Source organism: Olea europaea, chromosome 16 (assembly GCF_002742605.1).
Source record: "Olea europaea var. sylvestris chromosome 16, O_europaea_v1, whole genome shotgun sequence".
Taxonomy (NCBI): domain Eukaryota; kingdom Viridiplantae; phylum Streptophyta; class Magnoliopsida; order Lamiales; family Oleaceae; genus Olea; species Olea europaea.
Window position 1 is genome coordinate 11,113,399 of NC_036252.1, and position 27,122 is coordinate 11,140,520.

Consider the following 27,122-nt stretch of genomic DNA (forward strand, 5'->3'; position numbering starts at 1 on the left):
TGAACTAACGGTCAAAAAATCAATTTTTTGGATAAAAAAATCGCTCCCAAACAAGCCCTAAATTTCTTCAACCAAATAAAAGAAAAATACTTTCTCATTCTCTTTTTGACACTTTATTTGTTTGTAAATTTTTACGTAACTGCTTATGTATAAGTTTTGTTATTCTAAAATAAATTCTCTAAAGTGATCAAATAATTGAAGTTGAGATGTTCCTTAACCAGAAGCTCGTGATATCAACATCAAAACCGGGATTTTTGCCTCTACAAATAAGAAATGGTAGGTCCCACTTTCTTATGACCACATAGTATTACGATCAAATTACAGAAACCTCCCTAAAATTTATGACAATTACAGATACATTTCTTCACTTTTCAAAAATTCGAGAAACCTTCATTAACGTACTTTTTGTAACAGATTGCTCCTATAATCTAAAAGTAATTATATATCCCATTTTACCTTTCCATGCTATTTTAAAATTGATATATTATTACATTTTCTTATTTTAAGATATAGTTTATCATGCTTTTCGCTTAGATGAAAAATTAATTTAGTTAAAAAATATATATTATAAACATTGTTAGAAAAATTATACAATTATTAAATATGATTTTTTTTAACAAATAGATTGACAAATAATTAACAAATCAACATAAATAAATATTTTTAATAATTTAGTAAAACTAGTTGAAAATTCTTTAAATATTTTATATTGGTTGATTCAGTAGATTTTCTCCAATTTTTGTATTTTTTACTCTTTTCATTAAAACAAAAAGAAAAAAGTGAAAGAGCAGGTGCTTGAACAGAAGACGCACCATGTGTCTTGATTAAACCCCAAACACTTATTTAAGAAGATTAGACATTTGACAAGGTGGTATTGGTTTAGTTGATTTTTGGGAGGTTAAAGCAATAAAAAATAAAGAGAATCTTTATTTGTTGATGTGTTGAACTGCAATTAGTAAGATCTAACCAAACTAGAGAAGGGTGAGGATTAATATTTAAACTCAACTTTAGATCACACCTTGTTAAATAGTTAAAAATAAAAATAAAAAATAAAAAAATGGGAGTGTGAATTTCACGAGAGAGAATGAATTTGACTATTTGGAATCATGATTTGATTCACTTTATGAATTTGTGATACTTAACATGAATTTTTACATATATACGTTGATTCTGTATTGGATAAGCAGAAATTAATTTTAGCATCATGATTTTGTAGCAACTTATAGTTTTAATACATAAATTCTAATCTTGAGATCAAAGGTAGATTATCTAACCATGATCGTTTAAAAAAAATTTATTTAATCCAACTATACAAAATATGTTCCAGATTTTTAGTTGGAGATTGAAACCCATTGTTTGCGTAGCAAATGTTCGAAGTGGAGAAATTCTATTTCAAAAAGAATTGTAACCCTTTGAGTTAGTTTTTCAAATCATTTTGAATCATCTCAATCAGATATTGAGAAAAAAAGTTAAGACCAATACATAATCATGTGCGTGCGAATACAACTTTTCTTATTTGTTTGCAAATCTTTTGGAACCTAACTTGGATTTTTTAAAATCTTATTTCACCTTATATGATCCAAGATATAGGCAGCCATTGAGGAATTTCTCTCTTACCTCTAAAATCACTTCCATATCATTAAATCATGCAAAAACGAGAGATAAATTCATCATAAGTTGAGGAGGTGGACAAATCTAGCACGTTAATTGAATCAAGAATAATCAAGAATTTGAATATCAAAGCCTTTGGTAGATAATCAAGAATAATAATTAGAGAGTGACATCTCTTTCTTGTATTTATAAATTATGGGTGATAGTTTTCCATTCTTCTTATTATTTTATCATTAGAAACATGCTTATGTAGATTATTTGTATTAGATAAAGATGAACATATTGTTTATTTATTCTAACTAGTAGTTAAGTAAATATTATTTTTTGGACTGATTTTGCATTCCCTTTGCATTATTTAATTGATTGACCACAAATTAGATAATTAGTTACTTGTTATAGTTTTTGGAGAGTCACAATAACTTTAGGACATGGTAAAACTAATACGTGTGAAATAGATATTAGGAATAATATTTATCGCGTATATAATCACATAGAAAATCTAAAATTTAATGTACTATAATAATTCGGATCGTGATTGGAATATAGTTAATTTACCTTGAAAAAAAAAAGTTAAATACATTGACTTTATCAAATGTCAAGAACACATCAATACGATTTTTACAAGAACTAAAATAGTTAACAATAGGTGGACTTTAAATCTAATACGATCATCCATAATTTGATATAAAAATAATTTTTACCACTTTCTTAGAAATTTAGCATAAAGTCAACATCAAAAACTCTTCGGTTTAAATAATTCAAATTCTATATATAACTAACAAATTTGAATTGAAATTTATTACTTGTGGGACGATATTTTTAACTCACTATACCTATTATTTGTCAACGATCTAGTACGCTTAAGGGATTTTACCAAACATATAAAATTACATAACAGAGAAGGACAAAATGAAAAAAAAAAATATGCTTAGAGGGAAATTTTTTAAATTCTTGAAAAGAAGATGATGCCTCTAAAATTATCTTTAATCTCAGAGGTATGTTCGTGTAATTTTCACTAGCATTATCAGTACATAATTATTATTACGGATATAATTAATGCGGACAATAATCCATCACACCATCTACAATAAATTGTCTAGAAAAATGATTTCAATAGCACTAAATTGAAGAAAATAAAAAAAAAACTAAAAATTTATTGAAAGTCCATCTGTTTAATCAACAGCTGGTGGCATCAAAATCAAAACTGGATTTGTGGTTATACCAAGGTTTTGGCTTGCCCCTTTCTTCTTATTACTAAAATGGATTCGAAACCCTACGGGGGCTAGCTTGCTGCTCGCCCCTATCTCGAATGGGACTTATGTACAAAACTCGTTGCCACTAAATGACGAAGCCAAGAGCCGACGGAGGGAGTTCAAGAACACTCCACCTCAACGTTGCAAGGCTATGCTCTACCATTAAGCTATTTCCACAGGTTACGGTAGTGGCGAAGCTTTACTAAGCAACCTCAAAGCTTTGAAAGCAATGTGAAGCCCCTTTCAATGTCTTCCACTTGTCCAGCGAATCCAAGAGGCAAGGGGAATCCATTGATTGAATCCATTGCTGATGGAAATAGTATGATAGACCCCACTTTTCCAAACTTTCACTGATTTTGAAATCACCACAACTCCTCTTTAGTAGTAAAAAAGAATAAAGAATGAAGAGTCTATATTTCTTGTAACTCTATAAATGCAGTAACAGCCACAAGGTATTTCCATTCCAAAGGATTCCATACTATTTCTCAATCTCTCTCTCTCTCTAAATTTCCTTTTCTTACATTATGATCCATGTAATATGCCTCTTTTCAGTGTTCAAACTGAGGGTTCAAGAGCCAATCTTTTAACCCCCAAAAAAATCCTCTTCTGAGTGAAAACCCACCCCACCAATTTCAAGTAAACTCAGAGAGAAAAACTCAAAGAAATCCAATTAAGCGTTATGGATTCATGCAGTTTTCATAATAATATTAAAGTTGAGAAGGCCAATGCGATTCGGAAATATCGCAGGCTTGAAAAGATCTCAGCCATGTTAAGGTTCATAGAACTCGGTATATTTTTTGTCATTCTTACCAGGTTTTCCACTCAGTTGCCTTTTGTTTTTAAGGTTCCTAGTGAGTTTTTCCAGGGTCTTTATGTAACCTTGATTAGTCCCCGGTTTGTTTTCGTCCTTGGGAATGTGATACTCGTCGTTCTTTTGATGCAATCTGGACAGTTTACACCCAAGGATGGTGACAAAAACAGTAACAAGGTTGATTTTTACGACGAATATATGAAAAATTGCAGAAAGAATCAGCAGAAACAGCAAATCAGCAGCACTCATGAAGGGAGAAAAGTCACCTCTCTTTCCAGGGAAAGGAAGATCCAAAAGTTTCACCCAGAGAACCTGGAAAGGATGCACCAAGAGGAGCCTCACCGCCATGAATTGAAGCAATCAACGACAGGAACATGCCGGAAAAGTGTAAATCATAGCCATAATCCGATCTATCAGAACGGAAAACTCGTTTTGGAAAGTAAGAAACGGATGGATGCGTCCTATGCTGAGGATGAAATGAGCAGTGATGAATTTAGACGCACTGTTGAGGCCTTCATTGCTCGGCAGCAAAGGATCCTGAGGGAACATGAAATTCTCACTGTTTTTCCCTATGAAAAATGATTAGATCTTTTGAATCCCACTTTTTTTTCCTTTCTCAAAATAAATAATTAAACAATATTAGATTAAAAGTTATTATTATCTTTACTCGTCATTCTGTTTATTGGAGGCTTGTTATGATGCTAACCTTCGTACTATCTTGTCTCGTTATTATGCTACCTAACTCCAATAGTTTGCTGGAGAAATTGTCAAAAGAATGTGTTAGATCTCTATTTGTAATTGGCTATTTTTTAGACAAAATTAAAGTAATGGAGTTACAATTAAAGTCAAAATAGTTAAAGGTTGATAGTATAATTTTTGGAGGAGTCAAAAATGTGCAAGAATATGACATATGATCAATGGAATGCAATTAGAAGTCAAATTGAGTGTCAAAGTATTGCACAAAGTTTTGTCCCAAATTCTCAATCAAAATTTGCAACACCTTTTTCACATAGAAATCATTCGAATTTGAAAATATTACTTTTGGGTTAGTTTTTTAACGCACTTGAATCATCCCATATCGAATATCGAGAGAAAAAGTTATAACGAAAATACTGACCGCTACTCAGCTACCACTTGCCAGCATTCAAGCGGCATGATTTTATGAGGAACAGTAACAGTAAAATTCAATTTTCAAGCTAAGTTTGAGTTTCTTTTTATGCTAAATACTACCCATTATAAATATACACAATATGAGACTCCCAAAGTTGTGATTGAAGAATATTTTGATCATAGAGATCATTCTTTGAAGATCTTAACATCCTTCATTGATTCTGTTGATTTAACCCCCCAAATCTTGGTTCATATTTTTGATCCCATACATTGTTCCAGTTGGTAGAGCATTGTTGTAGGTCAAAATTTTGTGCTTTGAAAGCTAAAAATATATTCCAATATCTCTTACATCAACCTATAGATCAAGACATAAAAGATCCTTTGATAAAACACCAAAACAAAATCCTAACTTTGTCAATTAGCCTTCAGATTACTAGAGTTTTGTGAAGAGGCGCTTGGAATTTCGGCGCTCGAGAATGAGATCATTCTTTTGGATCCATGCGGAGATAAAAAAGCTCAAAGTTTGAAGAAGTGTGGGAGTGCAAAACTAAAGGAGTTTATCGGTGATTTACGAGTTAGGTGGCCAAAGTAAGCTAAGGTTTAATAGTGTCTAAACTAATTGTAAGTTAAATTTTCTAGTAAATTTTACTGGCAAGTTTACCTGGAGGTTTTTTATCCAATTGGGGACTTTCCTTTGTGATCATTTTTGGTGTTCATTATTTACTTTACTATATTGATTACTTGATTGACATATTTATGTTGAGTTGAATTGATTAAATTTAATCATTTGGATACCAATTAATAAGTGACTTGTTGCCTTTAATTATTTAGTTCCGTGCATTGGGTCTAAATTATTCGATAAATTGAAACTTTCAAGTGTTATCAAAGTTTAATTGCAATCTTTGACCAAAAAATTATCTAGATGAGTCAATCACATTCTGATGTAGGATCTGATGATGATATGATATTCATGATGCTTATGATCAGTTGTATTAGGAGAGTCTCAAATTACATAAGGTTAATATATTAGTTTTTAAGAAGTTGAATAAGCTTGAATTAAAAAAATATATCCTTGTAGTCAAACTTGAGGAATCTACCAAAAGATTGAATAAATTAAGGGTTGAAAATGAGTTCTTAGAAATTAAGGTTAAAACTCTTATAAATGATATTGAAAAATCAAATGTCCAACTTCAATCATTCTCTAGCAGATTTAAGAAAATTGATAAAATGATAAGTTTGAACAAAACAGGTTGGATTTGAGCAGATTTAGTGATAGTGAAACATATTCTCATACGGCTCCCTCTATTAAAAATAGGTTTGTACCCGCCTCGATCAAGCCTAACGTACAAAAATTGAAACCTAGAGTTACTCCTAGACTCATCCCCACACGTCACCATTGGGGTAAGTTATGACATATAAGACCTAAATGTTGCGAGTTCCTGAGTAGGAACAAGACCAAGAATATAGGTGTGCGAGGATCGAAATCATTTGTACAACATAGATTTCCTTAACCTAAGATTCAAAATTTGAAACTTATGATTGCTCCTAAATTCATTCACACTAGACACAATTGTAGTGAATAAAATCATATTACACCTAGATGTCATAAATCTATGGTTAGGAACAATAATCAAGATGTAACTACTTATGTTAGATTCTTGACTATCAAATGAGTTACTTGTCTAATTTGATGACTCAATTGACTAAAATTACGCCATCTTCTAAGAAGGTTTGGGTCAAAAAGAGTGAACTCTCTGGGCAAAATGATAATATTAATTGCGGTGGTAAAATGATAATATTAATTGCGGTATTGCTCACATTGCTCTTCATGGAAAGAGCACTTGTTTGCCTTATTGAGTATGTTGTTAGGTGCATACATTTGCTTTATTCATGATGTTTACATGTTTATGCGTGCACTCTAATTTTTTTTCCTTGTTTTACTTGTTCTGCATTTTGTTTATCATTATGATAAATAAACATTTGAATATTTGAAAAAGAAAATAAACGAGAAGGGATTTTCAATTAATGATTTTTTGGGTATGTTAATTTGTGATTAAGTACTAATATAATTAATTAATAGTGAATAAAGTTTTCATTAACTTTATTTATAACATTGTTGAAGTATTTGGTATAGGTTATTGTCTATATTATCCGCACTACATACATTAAATTATTGTGAGTTGGTTTTTATTGCGTTTGTAAGACATGGAATGATGGTCATCGATGTGATGAGTTAACTTTGAATATGAAATGACTTTTAACTAGATGTCTTAAGTTTCAGCATATTCCCATCAAATAAAAGAGTATTGAACTTCAAAAGAATTGAATTAGCTATAATGTATCTTATACGCTTCTTTGTAGCCTTTTTGATTAATTAAATTCAATTAAACTCAATTCAACAATCCTACATTTCAATTAATTAATTAAATTATATCTAATTACCCATCAGTCATCAAAATTGTGAACGAAAACCCTCAACATAGGTAAAGTGTTGAAAAACTAATGCTAAACTATATTCATTGATCCTCTATTACAATTGAGCGGACAATTAAATCTAGATTTTGATTCAAACTTGCACATTTCATTTCCTTCTATTAATGATTTTCTCAAATTTTGCCTAAATTCAAGTTAGATTATCCAAATTATTTTATTTTTTGATAATTTTTTAGATGTTTTTATTGGTAGTTTATGTTGTTTTGTTCTAATAATTGTCAGGCTCCTTTAAAATAATTCGTCAATATTTGGATGAAGTAGATGCATTGAATAATTCACAAAAAGTCACAGTAGCTAGATATTATTGTATTTGAATTTTTTTTATTCATTTTCTTTAATTAGTTATTATATCATTTGACTATAATCAATGAATTCATATATTATATTCATATTTATGAAGAGAATAAATCCTGTACTACGACAGATGGACACCATTAGTATCGACTAAGAGTTTAAAATATTTATATCGTGTTGTTGCATTATAATGATTATAATTATATAACTTCATTTGTAATTTTTTTAATGATACAATTTATGTTTTAATGTGAAATTTTATACTAATATTGATGATTTAACTTATTTGATATATATTTTTCCTTTTTTAAATCATGGTTTTAAATTGAACCAAACTGAGAAAAATGATTGGATTGGTTTAAAAATCAAAGTGATTTGATTTGATTTGATTTGGAAAAATTTCAAACATCTTTAAACGATTTGGTTTAATTTGTTTCAGACCATTCAAACCGAACCGTGTTCACCTGTAATTACTTTGTGATATTATTGAATCTGATTAACTGTACAATCATATTTAAATCAACTTCATATTGAAGAAGCATGATGAAGATGAAGAATTGTGGCAAGACTTGTAACACAATCCAATGGGTGGATATAAATATACAAAGATGATTTTGCTGTAAATTAATCACGCTAGAACACGATAATTTATATCATATGCTCTCTCTTTTCCTCTTCGTTTAATTATATATATTCATTTATTTTTGAAGTTCACTCATTTTGTGTCAAACTACTATAACAGTGCAAATGGTGTTCAGAATTAGAAACCCTGATTCTATTCACGTAAGATTTATAGAAGTTCGCCTTAATGTTTGTCGACCTTGGAAATTGGACCCTCCACGTGGCCAACCGATAGCCACTCCACGTATTCCTCCCTACGCACAATCAACGCACGATCAAATGCACACGGTCAAGAACAGCGGGGGTGGCAGCAGCCGTATACACTCCGACGATCAAGTTAGGCTCAGGTGATCGGAACAGTACCAAGGTTGTGCAAAATAGTGGGGAGAAAAATATATATATATGTTTGCTTGATATGGAGTGCTAAGTAGTAAGAGTTTCATTACCTTTGCCTCTTGTCAAGCCTTGGGTATTTATAGGTGAGGAGAACCGTTGGATGTGGGACATGTGTATACACCTGAGCGGTATGAGGCGTCTGCTCATAGGCGTCAATCAGCCGCGTCTATAGAGTGGGCGAGTAATTACTTCTCCCGAATTGAGTTGACATAAAGTTGATATGTCACATCAACTAGTTTTATGGAGACGCCAAATCACTTTAAACCTTGGGGCAGAAAAGATCTTGACAAAGATCTCATTCTGCAATTGGCGGCAGATCATGCATTTTGCCTCGGATTCAGAGGTGAGGGCGCTTCGTTCAGTCCTGTAGGATTGCCTATGCCTCGTGGTGTGGTAGCAGATCGTCACCATTCGTGAAGTCACTTCGGAATCACTTCGGATGAGTGTTCTATACCTCGCATGATGTGGTGGTATCACCATTAGTGAAGTCACTTCGGAACCATTTCGGATGAGTGTTCCACACCTCGCATGGTGTGGTAATGGACTTTCCGAAGTGGTTCGGATAGGGGCGTAACAGTGGTCCCCCAAGTCCAGGTATGAATATTTATATCATGAGTGGACTTGTCTTCCCGATCGAGTATGTACACCTTGGGTTGGGGACCGTGATTTGTGAGAACTTGAGGGTCGATTTTCTGTGTTCGCTGAAGCATTGATCCTAGGCAGATGCGCAAAAGCTTCACCACCGCGTGAGGGAAAAAATTTTGTGAGATCGAGGTGCTGCCGAATTGGATGATGCGTGGGGAGACAGTCAATGCAGCTACTGAGGCGAGGAACCACAGGGGACTCCGCGTCAGGCAAGAAAAAATGGAGCTGAGGCAGAGGGCAGAGGCCCAATCTGAGGAAATCGCCTCCTTGAAGGAGGAACTGAAGTCGGCAGGGGAAGTGGGTGTTCAAAATTTCATTGACCACTTCGAGGAGCATCCCCTGTACGATGACATTACAAATTTTTGGGCTCCTGGAGTGCCCAAGGTTTATTAGGTCGGTCGAAAGAGGTCCACCCTACTTTGGACATCAACTCTTTAGAGGTAGAGTTCGGGGGACCTACTGGAGGCCAGCCTGATAGGCTTGCCGAGGACGCTTCAGAGGCCCCCGAAGCAGGCGAGGTACAGGCTGGAGGGGAAGGGCCTCCTGTAGAATAGGGCTAATCTTGTAATGGCTTCGGCCTTTTTTGTAACTCAATTTCAAGTGAATGAAATTAAATTTTTGCTAAGTATTGTTGCTTCTATTTTCTTATCATGTTGATCTGTTTACACATATATGAAAGACAATCACTTAAGATTAAGTGCCTCTTAACAATAATCAGGAGATCGGACCACTTAAGTAATCATCTAGTGCCTCTTAACAATAACCAGTTATTGACAAAAGATCGGATCACTTAAGTAAACATGTTGAAGGACTTAGGTAACAATTTATTAACCGATGTGACAAAGAACTGAAGTATCATTACTTAGAGAAGTTACATTACCCTTTACTAAGGCATTTTCAGCACAGTAAGCTAGGGAAATTACAAACGAGATCGGATCAGGACATACACTTATTAGACAACATTGAGATCGGATCGGAACAAAAGCTCATCATTGATAGTATTTCCTCAAGCGTTCGATGTTCCATTGATGAGGTAGTGCTTTCCCTGTCATGTCTTCAATTTCGAAAGTGCTAGGTCGGGATTCCCTGCGGATGTGGTAAGGACCTTCCCAGTTTGGTCCAAACACTCCGGACCCAGTTGGCTTTGATGATTGGAAGACCCTTCTAAGGACGAGGTCTCCCAAGTGAAGAGCTCGGTTTCTGACCTTGGAGTTATAATATCGGGTCATCTTTCTATGACACTTTGCCAAATTCACCTGGGAGGTATCCCACTTTTCTTCAAGGAGGTAGAGTTCGTTTACTCAGGCCTCGTCGTTACCGATCTTTTTGAAGTGTATTCGATGGTGCGATGGGACCTCGACCTCGTTCGGATTCATGGCCTCAGCTCCGTAGGTCATTGAGAATGGTGTCTCCCCTGTCACAGTTCGGCTTGTGGTTCTGATAGCCCAGAGGACATGGAAAAGCTCATCGACCCAAGCCTCTTTGAGGTGTTAAGCTTCATTTTTAGAGTATGTTTGATAGTTTTGTTTACTGCCTCAACTTGTCTATTTGCTTGCAGGTGATGAAACGTTGAGAAATCCTTTTTTATCCCCAGTTCGTTGCACAATTCTCGCATTTTCTTGTTGTCGAACTGTCTCCCGTTGTCGGATACTAAGGAGTGGAAAATGCCGAACCTACAAATGATATTCCTCCAGACGAATTTCGTAGTATTCGCCTCAGTGATCTTGGCAAGAGGTTCAGTCTCGACCCACTTGGTGAAGTAGTCAATGGCGACAATGGCAAAAGTAGCGCTTCCTCTTCCTTTTGGGAGTGGACCAATGAAGTCGATGCCCCACTTGACAAATGGCCAGGGACTGGTCACTACAGAGAGGTTCTGAGAAGGTTGCCTTTGAATATTTGAGAAGCGCTAGCACTTGTCACATTTCTGGACAAACTGGCAAGCATCCCTTTTCAGGGTCGGCCAGAAGTAGCCTTGGCGATGTGTGCCAAAGCCATTCCTCGGGAGTGATTTCCGCAGATTTCCTCATGGATTTCCCTAAGTATATATGTGGATTCTTTGCCTCCCACACATCGGAGAAGTGGTGAGGCGAAGCCTCTTTTGTAGAGCATATTCTCTTACAGGACGAAGTGCGCAACCCTTCTTCTTAACTTCCTCGTCTCGCCTCTAGAAGTAGGTAGTGTTTGATCCTTTAGATAGGCGATGATGGGCTACATCCATAATGGGGTGCCTTCTATCCATAGTACCTCGTCACCTCCGAAAATGGAGGGCTTTGATAAGTGTTCAATTGGGACGACCTTTAGTAACTCAAAATCCTTGCTGCTGACTAATTTTGAAAGGGTGTCTGCATGTGTATTCTCGAGGCGTGGGACTTGAATCAAGTCAAACCTTTCAAACTGAGGAACTAGGTCCAAAACCAATTTCAAATATGCAACCATGCTACTGTCTTTGGCCACAAATCTTTCATTGACCCGATTCACTATCAGCTGAGAATCGCTGCTTGCCAGTAGCTTTTTGACCTGCATTTCTTTAGCAAGTCTAAGACCTGCCAGAAGGGCCTCATATTCAGCAGCGTTGTTCGAGGCTTTGAAGCTAAACCTTACTATGCAATTTAGCTTGTGACCCTCCGGGCTTTCCAAGACAATTCTTACCCCGGAGCCAGCCTCTCCCGAGAATCCATATACGAACAGTTTTCATGTTGGGAACTCAGCTGGTTCCATTGTTGCCTCCATTTTCGGGATTTTGGCAAACTCAACCACAAAATCTGCAAGGGTCTGGCCCTTGATGGCATGTCGAGGTCGGAACAGTAGGTCGAACTCACTGATATAGATCGCCCTTTTTAGCAAGCGTCCTAATGCGTCTGTTCTCTACAGCACTTATTTCAATGGGAAGTTGGTGAGAACTTTAATTGAGTGGGCCTGGACGTATGGCCTCAGTTTCCTTGAGGCTGTAATGAGGGCAAGTGCCAGTTTCTCCATGTTTGGGTAGTGTGTTTCAGCTGGGAGGAATACTTTGCTGATGTAGTATATTGGCAACTGGCGCTCATTTTCTTCTTTCACTAGGATAGCGCTGACCGCCACATCCGAAACCGCCAAATACAGCATTAGTGACTCTCCTGGTTGAGATTTTGACAAAAGGGGCGCCTCTCCGATGTGCTTTTTCAGCACCTGGAATGTTTCCTCGCACTCAGAAGTCCATTGGAACTTTTTTCCTTGCTTAAGCACATTGAAGAAGAGTAAGCTCTAATCTGTAGCCCTAGAAATGAAGCGAATGAGTGCGGCTATCCGACCATTGAGGCTTTCGACCTCCTTCGATTTCTGAGGTGACTTCATTTCCAACAAGGCCGTTATCTTTACTGGATTTGCTTCAATTCCTCTTTGGTTAACAATATACCCCAAGAACTGAACCGAAGCCACCCCAAAGTTGCACTTGAGGGGATTCAACTTCATCTTATATTTTCTAAGTATTTGAAAGGTTTGGTCAATGTGACTTACGTGTTTGTTTGCCTGGAGGCTTTTAACTAGCATGTCGTCCACGTAGACCTCTATGGTTTTGTCAATGAGTTCGACAAACATCATGTTGACCAGTCTCTGATATGTGGCTCCGACATTTTTCAATTCGAAGGGCATGACTTTGTAGCAGTAGAGTCCTCTGTCTGTAATGAATGATGTAGCTTCCTCATCAGGTCGGAACATGGGTATCTGATTATACCCCAAATATGCATCCATGAAGCTCAATAGTTCATGTCCGACGGTGAAATCCATAAGTTGGTCTATCCTTGGCAGTGGGAAGCTGTCTTTAGGGCACGCCTTATTCAAGTTGATGAAGTCTACACACACCCTCCACTTCCCGTTGAGCTTTTTTACCAAGATCGGGTTGGATATTCACTTCGGGTAGATGGCTTCCCTTATGAAACCACTGCACCTAAGCTTGCCTACTTCATCTTTGAGTGCCTCGTACCTCTCTGGGTTGAGGGCACGTCTTTTCTGCCGATGAGGGGCACATGAGGAGTTGATGTTAAGATGGTAACAACTGATCATTGGATCTATTCCCACCATGTCTTCATGCTTCCAAGCGAAGACATCCAAATTCCTTTTCAGGAAGCTTATCATCTCTTCTTTTGCATCAGGGAACAGTGTCTTCCCTATTCGCAAGACCTGACTAGGGTCCTCTGAGTTGGCGAAGAAAGTTTCGAGTTCTTCCATTGGGATTGCATTTGGTTTAGAGTCAATTATCCGGAGATCTAACTCATCAAGAGGGTGTCCTTGTTCAGGGGCCTCTTTCATGTCGACGTCTTCCTCCTGTTCGGAGTTATGTCCTTGTTCAGGGGCATCGAGCATTTCCACGTCCGTACTGACTTCATTAGCAACTTCAGTTATGATCACGTTAACAGCTCGGGGCTCCGACTTTTGCAGAGAGTTCAAGTAACATGCCCTAGAGCCCATCTGGTCGCCTTGGACCGTAGCAATCCCATGTTCAGTTGGAAATTTCATACATAAGTAGTGGATGGATGTGACGGCCCAAAGATCTTTCAAAGCGGGTCTGCCTAATACTCCATGATAGGCGAATCTGTGGTCTACCACTAAGAATTTCGTGAAGTGTTGGGCCACTAAGGATGCTGAACCCATCTCGACGGGCAGAGTGATCAGCCCTCGTGGGACGATGCTGTCTCCAGTAAATCCGAATAGTGGGTCGGTCATGGAGATCAATCCATGTTCAATTTTTATTTTTTTGAAAGGTAGAGCCGAACAGTATGTTCACCGAACTGCCATTGTCGACAAGCATGCGTTTGAGTCTGTTTCTAGCCACTACGGCTCTTATAACCAATGTGTCACAATGGGGGTGGTGAATTCCTTGCGCATCTTCCTGGGAGAAGGTAATTGGGGCCGTCCTGTTGGCCTCTTGAGACTTGTTGACAATGTAAGTGATCATTGGTGGGTCCTTTGCTTCCCTAGTGTAATTCCTTTGGGCGTTTCTGGTGTTGTCGTCGATGTGAGGTCCCCTCATGATTGTGTCGATTTCCTTGATGATTTGGCCCCCTGAAAACGGGGCTTGATCTCTCTGTCTGAACTGTCCTCGATCCTTTGATTCTCTTCTCTGGGGTGATTGCTCTCGATGCCCTCTCTCTCCCCTATTCGGGGAGGTAGATCTGCGGGGATATTCTCTCCTTTTGGAGGGATGTGGGTTGCTTCGATCCGGGCGTCGATTAGCGTCTCGACACTTGTTAGTGTCATGCCCATAAAGTTGGTGGAAAGTGAAAAACCTTGCCCCTTCCAAGGGCCTGTTTGATCGCTTCTTCTTCTTACTATCAGTTCTTCCAGATGGTCCTACTTCGCCAGGAGCATTCTCGTATGCCAATACCGACACTGCATTCAATGTGGAGGAAGCCAGTGCCTGTCCGGAGGTGGGAGCTATCGTGTGCCCTGCTTGAGTCCATTGCTGAGTGACAAGGTACGCTGCAAGTCCTTGACCTACCTGCCTCTGAGTCGGAGGGAGTCCCTGTGCGGCACGGTTTCGGTGATCAATCATTTCTTCACTGACGATTTTCACTCTAATCAGTTCCACTAGTTCGTCATAGGTGGTAGGATTCTTACTACGCACGTCCCTCCAGAACAAAGTGTTCATGTTGAGGCCGCCTTTCAAAGCTGAAAGGGCTTCTCTGTCAGTGACCTATTCGCAGTATGTGATTTCGTCTGTAAATCTGGCGAGATAGCTTTTCAGCGTCTCTCCAGGGGCCTGCCTCATATCTTGCAGGCGTTGCACTAGGGCCTCTCCTTCTCTGCATGAGAGGTATTGGTACAAGAATGTTTTCTTCAAATCTGGCCAACTCCTAATGCTCAGGGGAGGAAGTCTGCTATACTACACTTCAGCAGCTCCGCCCAGGATTAGGTGGAAGGCTCTGCATTTCAAAGCTGGCGAGGCTCCTCTAAGGCTCATTTGCGTCATGTATTTGGTGAGATGCTTCTCTGGGTCCCCATTTCCTTCATACTTGGGGATCTTAGGGGGCATGAAGTTCGCTAGCATTGGGAAGCTTCGGATCTCCCTTGAGAAAGGGAGGTTATCATCATCGTCGTCAATTTCATAAGATCGACAAGGCCCATCTTACCCTTCATCCTCTTGAATATCCTGGAGAGGTGGATGTACTTCTCCTCGGCTCTCCCAATCGACTAGGTTCCTCCTATCCCTCCTATTTCTAGGAGGAGGAGGTGCCTGTTCTTGCTCCTGATCTTGCCGAACTGATCTTCGCATTGAGCGGACCCTATTGCTAGGGTCTTGCCCTATTCGGTGGAAGACGCTTACTGACCATTGTTCCTCATATTCTTGAGGAAAATTGTCCCCTAGCTGTGGTTCTGCTGGCTAGCTCCCTCGCACATAAGATGTGGCTTTCGCGCCCACTTCTCTTTTGAGGGGGCGTTCTCTGTGCTGGCCCATATGGCCTCAGGAACGAGATACAAGGGTTTCCTGCACTGGGTAAGATCCTTGGGACATTTGAGAGCCCTGGTGACCTCGAGCTTGCATGAGAAGTTTTTGCATCACCATATTCTGAGCTGCGATGTCTCTCATGCCCGCAGCTATTTGAGCCATTCCTTCAGTGAGCATGGCTGTTCTTTCACCTCGGCGACACCGATGATGGGGCCTCTGGTGAGTGACATTGTTATGGAGCACCTCTTCCTCAGAGGCCTCTTTCATGGGATTGTCGTCTTCATGGCTGAAACTCATTCTATCTCCTTTTTCAAGGGTAATAAGAACTTGGATTATAACTTGACTTTGTTCTTTTTCAAGAACATGCCATTTTCAGGGTAAGTCGCTAGTTTTCTAGTGATTTTTCCGGTGGAGAATGCAGAACTTTCAACGGGAAGTTTCTTACAGGCGGCGCCAGTCTGTTGACCTCAAAAATTGGACCCTCCACGTGGCCAACCGATAGTCACTCCATGTATTCCTCCCTACGCACAATCAACGCACGGTCAGATACACATGATCGGGACTAGCGGAGGTGGCGGCGACCGTATATACTCCGATAGTCAAGTTAGGCTCAGGTGATCGGAACAGTACCAAGGTTGTGCAAAATAGTGGGGAGAAGAATATATACATATGTTTGCTTGATATGGAGTGTTAAGTAGTAAGAGTTTCATTACCTTTTCCTCTTGTCAAGCCTTGGGTATTTATAGGTGAGGAGAACCGTTGGATGTGGGACACGTGTATACACCTGAGCGGTATGAGGCGTCTGCTCATATGCGTCAATCAGCCGCGTCTATAAAGTGGGCGGGTAATTACTTCTCCCGAGTTGAGTTGATATAAAGTTGATATGTCACATCAACTAGTCTCATGGAGACGTCAAATCACTTTAAAACTTAGGGCAGAAAAGATCTTATTCTGCAATTGACGGCGGATCGTGCATTTCGCCTCGGATTCAGGGGCGAGGGCGCTTCGTTCAGTCCTGCAGGATCGCCTATGTCTCGTGGTGTGGTAGCAGATCGTCACCATTGGTGAAATCACTTCGGAACCATTTCGGATGAGTGTTCCACACCTCGCATGATGTGGTGGTGTCACCATTGGTGAAGTGATTTCGAAACCATTTCGGATGAGTGTTCCACACCTCGCGTGATATGGTGGTGGACTTTTTGAAGTGGTTCAGATAGGAGAGTAACAATGTTAAACTACATTCTTTTTTTTTTCCTTTTTTTTTTTTTTTTTTGCCGCTACAATAGTTCACTACTATAGAAGTAAAGTTTACAAGAGAACATTGCACATCTAACTTCTTTGCTTTCTCCTATTTGATAGTAATAAAAAGGCATAATGACTACTATCTATTTATAAAACAAATTAGGGTAAAACCAAAGTTTACGAGGACATAACAAATTTTCAAACCGAAATTTACAAGGAAAGGAATTTCTAAACTATCCTACATGAAATTTTGGTCCAGCACAACAGCTACAGTTAGGCTCTACAATTTAACAAATATCAACTATAATCAGGCTTCATTTACTTTCAATGTTCGTTTATCTTCTTTCATGTTCAACGCTGACAATAAGAAGCTTTCATAGTATATTAGAGAAGCTACATATACTAATTACATACTTCAAAGTCAAATTGAAACTGCCTGTTTGGGAAATGTTTGTTAACATATTAAATTTTAAATAGATAGAAATCGATAAGTACTATCCACTTATCGATTCTACTACATATGAAAATGTAAAATCGTTTGACCATTTATAAACATCCAAACAAACAATCCTTATTCCAACACCGTCTACAGAGTTTTCACAAAAGAAAAGTTGATTTATTAAGGGTTCGTTTGATTGCAAGAATGGAATTTGGGTGGAAAAAGACGAATTCCAGGAAATTGAATTACCTAGAACTTTTTTTACTGTGAATTGTAAATTAAATATGCTTGATTGGTATAATTTTTCAACTGAAAAATGTTGAAATTTTTTATCTTTTGGTATTCGTTTTGCTTTGTATTTCATGAAAATTGTTAATTAAATTGATGAAATTTGTTAAAATTGTGGATTGCAACAAAAAAAAAAAAAAAAAGTTGGAAATCATTTTGTCACGAAAACCGATTTTGCTTAAAAAGTTAGAAAAGACTAGAGGGTCACGTGGGGGGTTGGAAATGGAAAACCAATTCCATGAAATTTGTTTACAATCAAATACCCAATTTTGGATGGAAATGGAAAACTCTATTTTCCATGGAAAAAAGAAGGTTATCAAACAGGGCCTAAAATTAAACTTTTTTCCTTGGATATATATGCATATAGATGATGCCGAATAAAACATAAGATATGCTAAAGCATTAAGAAAGATTTCTTATTAAGATTAACAAATATAGAGAGTGGAATGTATTGAATAGTTATATTATGGAGAATAGAATTCTAAATTCTATGTTCTCAAGACACATATGTTCTGATGCCACATTACAAATTTGGCTTGGAATTGATGATGTAAACCTTATTATAAAGCAAAGCACGAAAAAATTGTTTTAATTGTCAATTGAATCAGTTCTTAGTTAGCATAGATCCTTAAAATTGGCTTTCTAACTTAGAATTCCAAAACTCAATATAATTTTAGAGTCGAACAAGTTGAAACGAATAATCTAATTAGTCTAAAGCTCAAACAGTGTATTAATTTCAAATGAGACACCATCTTACGAAGGATGCGAATTGAATAACATCTTACATCACTTAAATGTGAAATCAATGATTATAAGCTACTTATTTTACAATGAAATGAAATTTTGAACTCAATCGTAGTACTCAACAAAAATGCAATAATGAAGAAAATGAGTATATATTTATTATTTAATATTGTTCAATATTACTCAATCAAATTTACCAAAAATGTTAGTAATAATATGACAATGCAATAGTGAATAAAATTCTTTTTTTTATTTTAATTTTTTAGCCCCATTTGGCCCCCATTAAATGAAAATTCATTTTTCCCTTTTTTTTTTATCAACCACACATTCTCCAATAAAAACATTACACGTAAATCTAAAAACTTATTTTTTAATAACACATTTTTCAAAAAACTACTATTCATCTCATTACAACGTGGAATAATGGAGTCCGAATAAGGGCTTAATAGCATTCATTATTAATCGCTTCATTTAATTTACCGAACATGTCGTTTACGACTAATTGATAAATTTTGACATGAACACGATATAATCCTTCAATCAACTTTCTTTTGTACCAAACACTCCTTAGCAATAGAAATCTCGAATTTTCGCCTCCCGGGGCACAGCTCAACTGGTGGATCAATCAACATTTGTCTTACTTCCAGCGGCAGGGTGGAGGTTCAAATCTTGGTGGGAACCTGGGGCCAGATTTATTTGGTATGGAGCAATCACTTTGGAGGAGGATCTCTTATACGCAGAAATGTACAAGCGGTGGGGGAAACCTGTGATCCAGTTGAGGCATAACCCGCGATTTACTCCCTTCAAGGTTCTAGGGGCAAGGATCTTGGGAGTCCAGAATTTAGTCTAGTGTAAACTGAGATACCTGGATATCAAAAAAAAAAAAAAAAATCTCGAATTTTCATTACGTATACACAAATGATTCTACCCAGTCAAATATCAAAAACCAATTAGGTTTCACAATCGTGTAGCCATATCCTTACTTTTAAAAGTACAAAGGTTGCTTTTTAATATCTAGAAAGACAAAATAATTTACTCAACATTTAATAGTGTAATTATTTTTGTTGAAGAAGACGCTTATCATTAATTTATATTTTATGTATGGTTTAGTTTTAGTGCTTAGAAAGCCATGTTTGCCACTTAAGACACTAATTCTTGGATAATCTAATTAAATTAAGCACAGAATTGAACTTAAAAGCTTCTGAAATATGCCCAATCATTTCCAAATTATCAATGATAGGCCAAGATGCTTAATGCAGACCACGGCATCAGAAAATAAATAAATAAATTATTAAAGTTATTTTCTTAAATATTTTAGAATTTTTTGTCCCATAAGAAATATATTGAATAATAAACATACATATCCTTGTACGTGGGTTAATGCTTTTTATATTTAAGCGATCTGATATTTATTCTTTAACATATTCCGCAAAATGTTAGCTCGTTTGAGTAGGGATGTCAATAAGGCTCTTCGGCCTAAACCAGAAAAAGCCCGAGCCAACCCGTGTGGCTCCCTGGCTCGAGCTCGGGCCTTATTAAAATAAATAAATAAAAAAACAATGAAAAAAAAAAGGTAGCTCTTGCCAGTTGCCTTAAGAAAGGCAGCAGTGCCCCAAAAAAACAAAAAGGAGAGAGAGAAAAGATCGAGCTGGCCTGGCTCAGCTCGCTAAGGCCCGAGCCAAGCCTTATTTTTGCCTAGCTTTTGCTCGGTTCGAGCTCGAAAATAGCCCGTTTGATTTTGCTCGAGCCTTGAATTTTGACTCGCGAGCCAGCTCGACTCGACTCGACTCGTTGATATTCCTACATTTGAGTGTGCTAATTTTGAAATTTGAAATCTCGTTTGAGCTTAGATGGACCGAATTGCTTGTCATAGTAATATAATTATTTACGAAAATTTACCCTTCAAAATTTTATTTGTAATTTATAGATAGAAAATATACCAATTCTTTTCTCAACCCAAAATTTTCTCTCTACATAATCCTTGATAACGGAAATTTTCATTTACAATTTTATTTTATTGATATTCTCCCCTAAAAATTTTATTAGTCATGCACCAAAAAAATTATTTACGATCTCATTTTTAATGTTATTTTCTAAACAGATTCACAACCTTATTGTTAAGACTTCCCTTCTTTTGGGGGTCAACTAATTACTTCATTCTTGTAGTTTTTTCTTCTTTTTTATCCCTTTCTGATTAATCTTTTTGGGGTCGACTAATGACTTCATTCTTGCAGTTTTTTTCTTCTTTTTTATTCCTTTCTGATCAATCGGTGATCTTCTTTTTAGATTTCTTTTACCAGCCAAAATTTGACCTCAGAAATCAACTCTAATTAAGATATAATACAGATTTTGGTAGTGCGTACAACCAGGAAACAATTTGAAGCTTCGAAGTTGGTGGAAGCTGGTGGAAAAATATATATACGAATGTTTGGACATCATTTTTGAGATACGATCATGAACAGTGGAATATAATAATAAATTCACACGATCTTCGTCAAGCAGAGTACTCAAGTGACCATCTGACCTCGAACCGGAGCAATGGAAGACATGTATGTCTTGGTCTTTTAATGTATTCTCCATCTCAAGATGAATTACATTTAGCTAAGCTCCCGATCAAGCCTTGGAGAAAGTTTTTTTTTCTGGTAAAGATTACAAGGAAAGCAGTGGTCACGTGGCGTTTTCTTATTAAAAGGAAGAAGGCATAGACCCCTCAAGACTGAATCCAATGAAGTTGCTACACTTGGATGATGCAAATTTGAACTTATCAAATCAAGAAAAGACCCTTCTATGTTAATACTCCACTAATCTCCTCGAACAGCAGCGGGTGGTATCAACATCAATACACAATTATTCAACCTATCTGGAAAGTGAATTGGAAGACTATAAATTGATAGCCTAATCTTGTTACAGATTGATATGGGAATAGGGAAATGTTATTCAATCACCAAAAACATTCAAATGCATAATAATATGGGCATGGGGAAAATAAAGTCGAGCACTCTTTGCAGTGACATTCAGGATTCTTACCCTGCACTATGGAAAAATGGTGAATGACTTCTAAACGGAACAATAACTTAAAGGCCCTCAAAAAATCTTAAATGGTCTTCAAACGTCTCCCCGTGCCGAAGTTTGGACACAGATCCATCCTCTTCGACCTGGAAGAAGATAAAAATCACTCAATCACATCTATTAAGAAACAACGCAATGCAATAGAACTCAATTGGACAATGCAGGAAGAACTATAGCCATGGATTTTCAGCTCCGGTAATGGAAATGTTGAATGGAATGAAGTTGGCTTAGTAATTTGTGCATAAACACTGCATATATATGAAAAACAAGCAGTGGGATAGACAAGAAAGAAACTAAGAACGTTTTTTATATTTATTAGTCAAACAAGAAAGAACTTGATTAAAGAGCGAAAGAGAGGTGATAACATTGGTAAGTTATCATGTCTAGTCATGTTTCGTATGCAGTCCCGTCCCCCCCCCACACACAGAGACAAAGAACACAAATCATAATCCATAACGCACACTCAAAAGGGCCAACACTTTGAAGGGCATCTAATGAATCAATCAACACCACATTATTTCATGAAAATTGAGTTTTTCGGTATAATTATATTCAAATATTGCCTAGCTAAATACGAAAAATATTCAAGATAGTAGCTAAACTATGTTAAGGATAGATAACTTCAAGGACCTCCCCCAGACAAGAATAGGTCACTAACCCAATATTCCGGAGGACGCATCTTGAGATTGTATGTTGAAGCCATACTCATGCAATATGCACCTGCATCATGAACTACAAGGCCAGCCCCCTGAAAAAGCAAAAGTTAAATTGAGTATAATAAAAATATTTTCCAGGCTTTTTGTGTAGGATCAAGGAGACATTACACTCGTTGGCGTTGGAAGTTCTCTGTCCTTCCCCAAGAAATCTGCTGATTCACAAACAGGACCCACAACATCAAAAGTGGAAATCTCGGCATCTGGTGATGAGGGAGAAACCAGCTCTATGTGCTGCAATTAAAACTCATTCAGTTCAGTGAAACTCTGAATGCGGGCAGAAGAAATTATACAATTAAATAATATGTAGCACCGGGTTCTTTACACTAGAATATTCATATTTGCAAGACAATATATAGAAATTAAGACATTTTAAGAGGTGAAGCAATTTACTTTTTGTGAGATTTTAGCATTGCATTAGAGAACAAGATGATTGAACCTTTGTGCTCAAAAAGAAATATTAAGCCCCTGTTTCGTGTAGCTTAAATAGTTGGATTAAAATTTAAGTTAAAATCAACAATTAATTTTAACCATACATTCCATGGGTCCCACAACTTGTATCAACTCTTTAACCACACATTTGATCAACTTTTATCAAAATCTACTAAAAATATGATTTTTAGCTACACAAAACACGGGCTAAATAAACTTTGATATATCATAAAATACAGTAGGTGCGTGATATATCATAAAATACAGTAAGTGCATGGTTGGTACACAGTACTAAACATTATAATGAAAAAGATTTAAGCTTATTTTTCTTAGTCTTTGTTTGTTTGATTCACATTATTTCCAAAATACGTTTTTTTCTTTTTTCTTTTCAACCACACATTCTTCAATAAAATAATATTATACACATTCAAAAAAATTTCTTATTTTTTAACCATACAATCTCCATTAATCTAATATTCCAAAAGGCTTGCTTAAATTATAATGAGGCTCAAACATGCTCCTAGTGTCCAATGTTATTCAATCCATGCTAGCATCAACCATTTATGGCGAACCGTTGACTTCATGACATGTTCTTGGTTAATAAAACACTGGTTTAATTGACATATAAGTCATCATGTGAAGGATTTAAGCAAAAATGGGAAAACTGAAATGGAAGTTCGTTATTGTCTTGCAACAATGAAGAAAATTATATGGTAGAAGTTGTTCACAAATTACAGAAAAAGAAAATAACATTTAGATATTACATGTTCCCTATTATTAAGCGCAGAAACGTTTGAAAGTAATAGAAACCTTACCTGATAGGCTCCATACAAACTTGGACGAATAAGTTCCGCCATGCTGCCATCAATCACAACAAAATTTTTGGTCCCATTGGTTTTGACTCCAGTGACACGATTGACCAAGCAGCAAGTATTTGCAATAAGTGATCTTCCAGGTTCAATAATTAGATTAAGATTCCGTGAAAGAACCAACTCCCGAACCTACAGAAAACATCCATGAAATGATGTTATGAACCTGGGCAATGTTTTGCATCTCACTCAATGTGTCCAGAAGCCAGTAAGATTGATTCCCAAACACAGCCCCTTTTCCATCAAAAGAGAACCCAATCCAGTCATATCAACATCTTGGCTAAAGGAAAACAAACAAAAGAAAGAAATCCAACATCCCAAGGGTTCAGCCAACAAAAAAAGAATGAGCCCAGATGAAAAAATCCGCAGTTTACATATTTTCAGTTATATTATGCCATTGATTCTAAGAACAAACAAATCGCTTTGCAATACGAATATAGAATGCGAAAAAATTTTGTCTACGTCCCAGCAGCAATGCCTGCATGCAGAATCCACTTTTCATATTAGTGAAATATTCAACAGTGAAGATGTCAGAATTCCAAGCTTACCGATGGTTACAGTGAAAGTACAAGATGCAAACAGAACTAAGTCTGAACCAGGTTAGACTTCAGACCCCACTGCAGCCCTTTCCAACAATATGGAAGACAGGTGGCCAAACATTTTGTAACCTCTCGTCTTCTTTCAATTTTCTTTTTTTCTTTTCTTTTTCTTTTTCATTTTTGGTCCAGACTTACCATGTGCATATCAAAAGAGACGCAAATCTAACCATTAAAAATAAATAGAGAAATGAGGCACAGATATTTGCATATCAGACATGTACATAATCACGTCACTCAAGCATATACAGGCCTCTGACAGGTGACCAGTATATGTCTGTGCTTCATGAAGGACAATTAACTATTGAGACTCACCCCTCCAGACATGCATTCCCGAAAAACTAGGGAGAGTGCAGAAGAAATTGTGCCAAATGAAAGATCCCACTGACTTAAAGGCCATGAAGAATGAAGTAGGATACAATTGAAGTTATAGTACTTACAGTATCAATAAGATCTCTAGGACTGGGAAGGACAGCTCCAGTGTGATAATAATCAATTCCAAGACCACCTCCAATGTTTAAGTAATCAATTTCAAAGCCTTGGACTCGAATTTCATCGATGTAGTTCACCATTAGGACTGCAGCATCTCTGAAAATGTCCACCTGGAACAACAATCAAGTCTTACCATTTATTATTATTTAACAATCTTAAAGTAACAAGTTAAATGCAGATATGCATAAGCTTTTTGATTGTCAACAGTGAGAACTCTGCATTGTGAACAAAAGAAGCTGAGAATATGTGTACCAGAAGGCAAGAAAGAGATGCATAACTTAGCCCTTATTTGAGCCCCATTCTTTTGATAAGAATGAATTTTCGAATAGTGTATTGATGGGAAATATGTCGTTAAAAAATAAGGAAAAGTTTTGGATTTACGTGTAATATTATTTTATTGAAAAATGTGTGGTTAAAACAATGTCAAAACAATGTTTAAGAATGTGTGTTTTTAAAGAATGTGAATCAAATAGGTGCTTAATTTTCCTTTTTCTATTAAATTTTCCTTTCTCCAGAAAGACAAAAGAGGTTTATGCAGAAATAGTAAATGAAAACATCAAAAGTACAAATTTTTCTCTTTTGGAAAAAGATAATAACACATAGACCGGTAGGAAATGTCCATAATCAAAGAAGGAATTGGTTTAATTGGTAAAATGCTACAGCCAGAGTTGCTCCGATGATGTGCATTCGGAAAAGGAAAAAAATATTTCTTCTATTTTTTTTATTCTTGGCTTAGGAATTTGGATAGGCAGATAGATGCAATTCAGAAGCATGGATCTAAACACGTGCACAATTAATAACTTAAAACTCAAATATGAAAAATCTAGCGAGTGCAAAATAGTTCATTCAGGTATCAGTTTAAAATCATAAAATAGCAGAGTTACAAATTCATAAGCAACAACTGACCCTAAAAAGCTAACTTGAAGAAGAATACCTTTGTAATGGTAGAGCCAAGATGGCAGTGGGCACCAACAAGCTTCAGTTCTTGCCGATGTGCCTTCACGGCATCTAGAAACCACTGCAGCTTCTCATTTCGGATACCAAATTTGGAGTTCTTGTTCCCAGTGGCAACATATGGATGGACCTAATTCACACAAGCACTGGATTCAAATTGATAATTACATTCCATTACGAGTAATGCAGTAAAAATAAGGTTTTTGCGAGTCCATAGCTGCAGATCTGACAAGGATCTAATCAAGCAAGCGTACAAAACTATAATGGAGTCAGCAATGGTGGTCAAAAACATTTTGGCAATGGTTGAGTCAGGCTAATTAGAATAAAATATCTTTCTGGAAATGGAATTACCAATGTGAAATTGAAGCATTCTTTTCTCAAGTTGAAAATTGATGGCGTGTACAAGGCATAAAAGTGTAACAACATTGGTAGTTGAACCAAATTTTGCTCTCTCCACACAGCCAGGTGAGGGAGCATTAGAGATTGTACGATGCTAAATTAATTAGATTATTTATTCTTTTCTTTATTAGAACAGAGAAATAAGTTTATTACATTTAAAGTTCTAATACAAAATCAAATAGTACACTATGTTATTTGTATGTTCAAAGCAATAAGCTAATGTTACCACAATCTGAAATTTGGCTTCTTAGAGTAATCTTTTCAGATTTTAAATCACCCAGGGAATAAACACTTCAATAGTTTAAACCAAATTTAACTTAATTATAACAGCATGACTCTTCTTCGTATGATTATTCATCCCGACACATAAAAGAGGATGCAAGTAAATAAGCAACAGCTTGACCATATAACACCATATGAACCCTGGGACCTTGACTGAAGATATAAAAAGTCAACACGTTAAGTACCCCCACATGGAGAGTGCAACATATTAATTTCACGGTAGATATGAAACCAAAATTAATACCTGAGGATCTACATCTGGATTTATACGTAGGAGCACATTTACTTTCTTCCCAGCAATTCTTGCCGCAGCTACAATGTTTTCCAGATCAAATTCGCTATCAATGTTTACAAAAACACCTTCTTTAGCAGCTAGGACTAGATCCTCCAAGATTTTTCCATTCCCATTGAAGACACACCTGCCACAAGATATTGATATATCACCTTTCAAGCTGAAGACAAGCTGAAGACAGCATTATACACCACGACCTCAGCAAAATTAAGATAAGAAACTCAAAAGTAGATCAAGTGTCAAATAGCGGGATGCAGGACTAGGGTATGAACCCATGTTGACTAATTTAAACCAAATTTTATGAGTGCACCCGCAATCTGAGAGGACAATATTTGGTTACCGCCTTTGTTTGAAAAATTGGCATCATTCTCCTATATTAAAAAATGTTGACAGAACCAAAACAAAGTCAAGAACCTTATAGGAAGCAATAGTCTATTGCATAGAAAAATGCAAGAGAGATAGAAGTCGCTCCATTTGCATAGAACGGTCTCTTGAAATCTTTTTTTTTCCCTTTTCATGGTAAAATCACGACAATGCAAAGCATGTTTTCGGGACAGGATTGCTGAGATGAAGAGTGCCATTGGAAGAACTGGTAAACCTCTTGTTCTGGATGAAAATTTGGTCACTCTGTCTCCGAGGCCATTCAAATGCATTTT

At 36.8% G+C, this 27,122-nt stretch overlaps 3 protein-coding genes across 5 annotated transcripts in view; 1 reads left to right on the forward strand and 2 right to left on the reverse strand.

The window, feature by feature from the left end:
• The first annotated feature begins 3,543 nt into the window (after positions 1 to 3,543).
• Positions 3,544 to 4,257, forward strand: LOC111412622. The gene has a single exon (XM_023043555.1). The coding sequence runs from the start codon at positions 3,544 to 3,546 to the stop codon at positions 4,255 to 4,257; it is 714 nt and encodes a 237-aa protein (XP_022899323.1).
• Positions 4,258 to 21,129: 16,872 nt separating this feature from the next.
• On the reverse strand, positions 21,130 to 26,629 carry LOC111412082 (diaminopimelate decarboxylase 2, chloroplastic-like). 3 transcript variants are annotated; one of them, XM_023042836.1, is made up of 8 exons: positions 26,419 to 26,589; positions 25,474 to 25,623; positions 24,488 to 24,649; positions 23,398 to 23,583; positions 22,262 to 22,384; positions 22,096 to 22,185; positions 21,396 to 21,523; positions 21,130 to 21,224 (listed from the first exon to the last, which is right to left on the reverse strand). In XM_023042836.1, exons 3-7 carry the CDS (start codon positions 24,617 to 24,619, stop codon positions 21,443 to 21,445), a joined length of 612 nt encoding a protein of 203 aa, XP_022898604.1. In that variant the 5' UTR covers positions 24,620 to 24,649; positions 25,474 to 25,623; positions 26,419 to 26,589; the 3' UTR covers positions 21,130 to 21,224; positions 21,396 to 21,442. The 3 variants fall into 3 exon arrangements, with proteins under 3 accessions (XP_022898604.1, XP_022898603.1, XP_022898605.1); XM_023042835.1 differs by having other exon boundaries at positions 21,130 to 21,228; XM_023042837.1 differs by lacking the exon at positions 21,130 to 21,224 and having other exon boundaries at positions 21,241 to 21,523; positions 26,419 to 26,629.
• The window catches only part of LOC111412623 (diaminopimelate decarboxylase 2, chloroplastic-like), a 3,339-nt gene continuing 1,488 nt past the window's right edge, over positions 25,272 to 27,122 (reverse strand). Inside the window, exons 2-5 of the mRNA XM_023043556.1 lie at positions 26,722 to 26,783; positions 26,419 to 26,637; positions 25,474 to 25,623; positions 25,272 to 25,316 (exon numbers count right to left, since the gene is read on the reverse strand). Of these exons, the coding sequence (XP_022899324.1) occupies positions 25,272 to 25,316; positions 25,474 to 25,623; positions 26,419 to 26,637; positions 26,722 to 26,783 (476 nt within the window). The remainder of the gene's footprint in view (positions 25,317 to 25,473; positions 25,624 to 26,418; positions 26,638 to 26,721; positions 26,784 to 27,122) is intronic.

Bases quoted from the DNA above. Each gene is read 5' to 3' on its own strand.
- LOC111412622 (XM_023043555.1), top strand. From the start codon at position 3,544: ATGGATTCATGCAGTTTTCATAATAATATTAAAGTTGAGAAGGCCAAT.
- LOC111412082 (XM_023042836.1), bottom strand. From the start codon at position 24,619: ATGGTGAACTACATCGATGAAATTCGAGTCCAAGGCTTTGAAATTGAT. The intron at 23,584-24,487 runs GTAAGTACTATA...TGTTTTCTGTAG, and splicing joins CTAGAGATCTTATTGATACT to GTTCGGGAGTTGGTTCTTTC. The intron at 22,385-23,397 runs GTAAGGTTTCTA...TTTTAATTGCAG, and splicing joins GTTTGTATGGAGCCTATCAG to CACATAGAGCTGGTTTCTCC.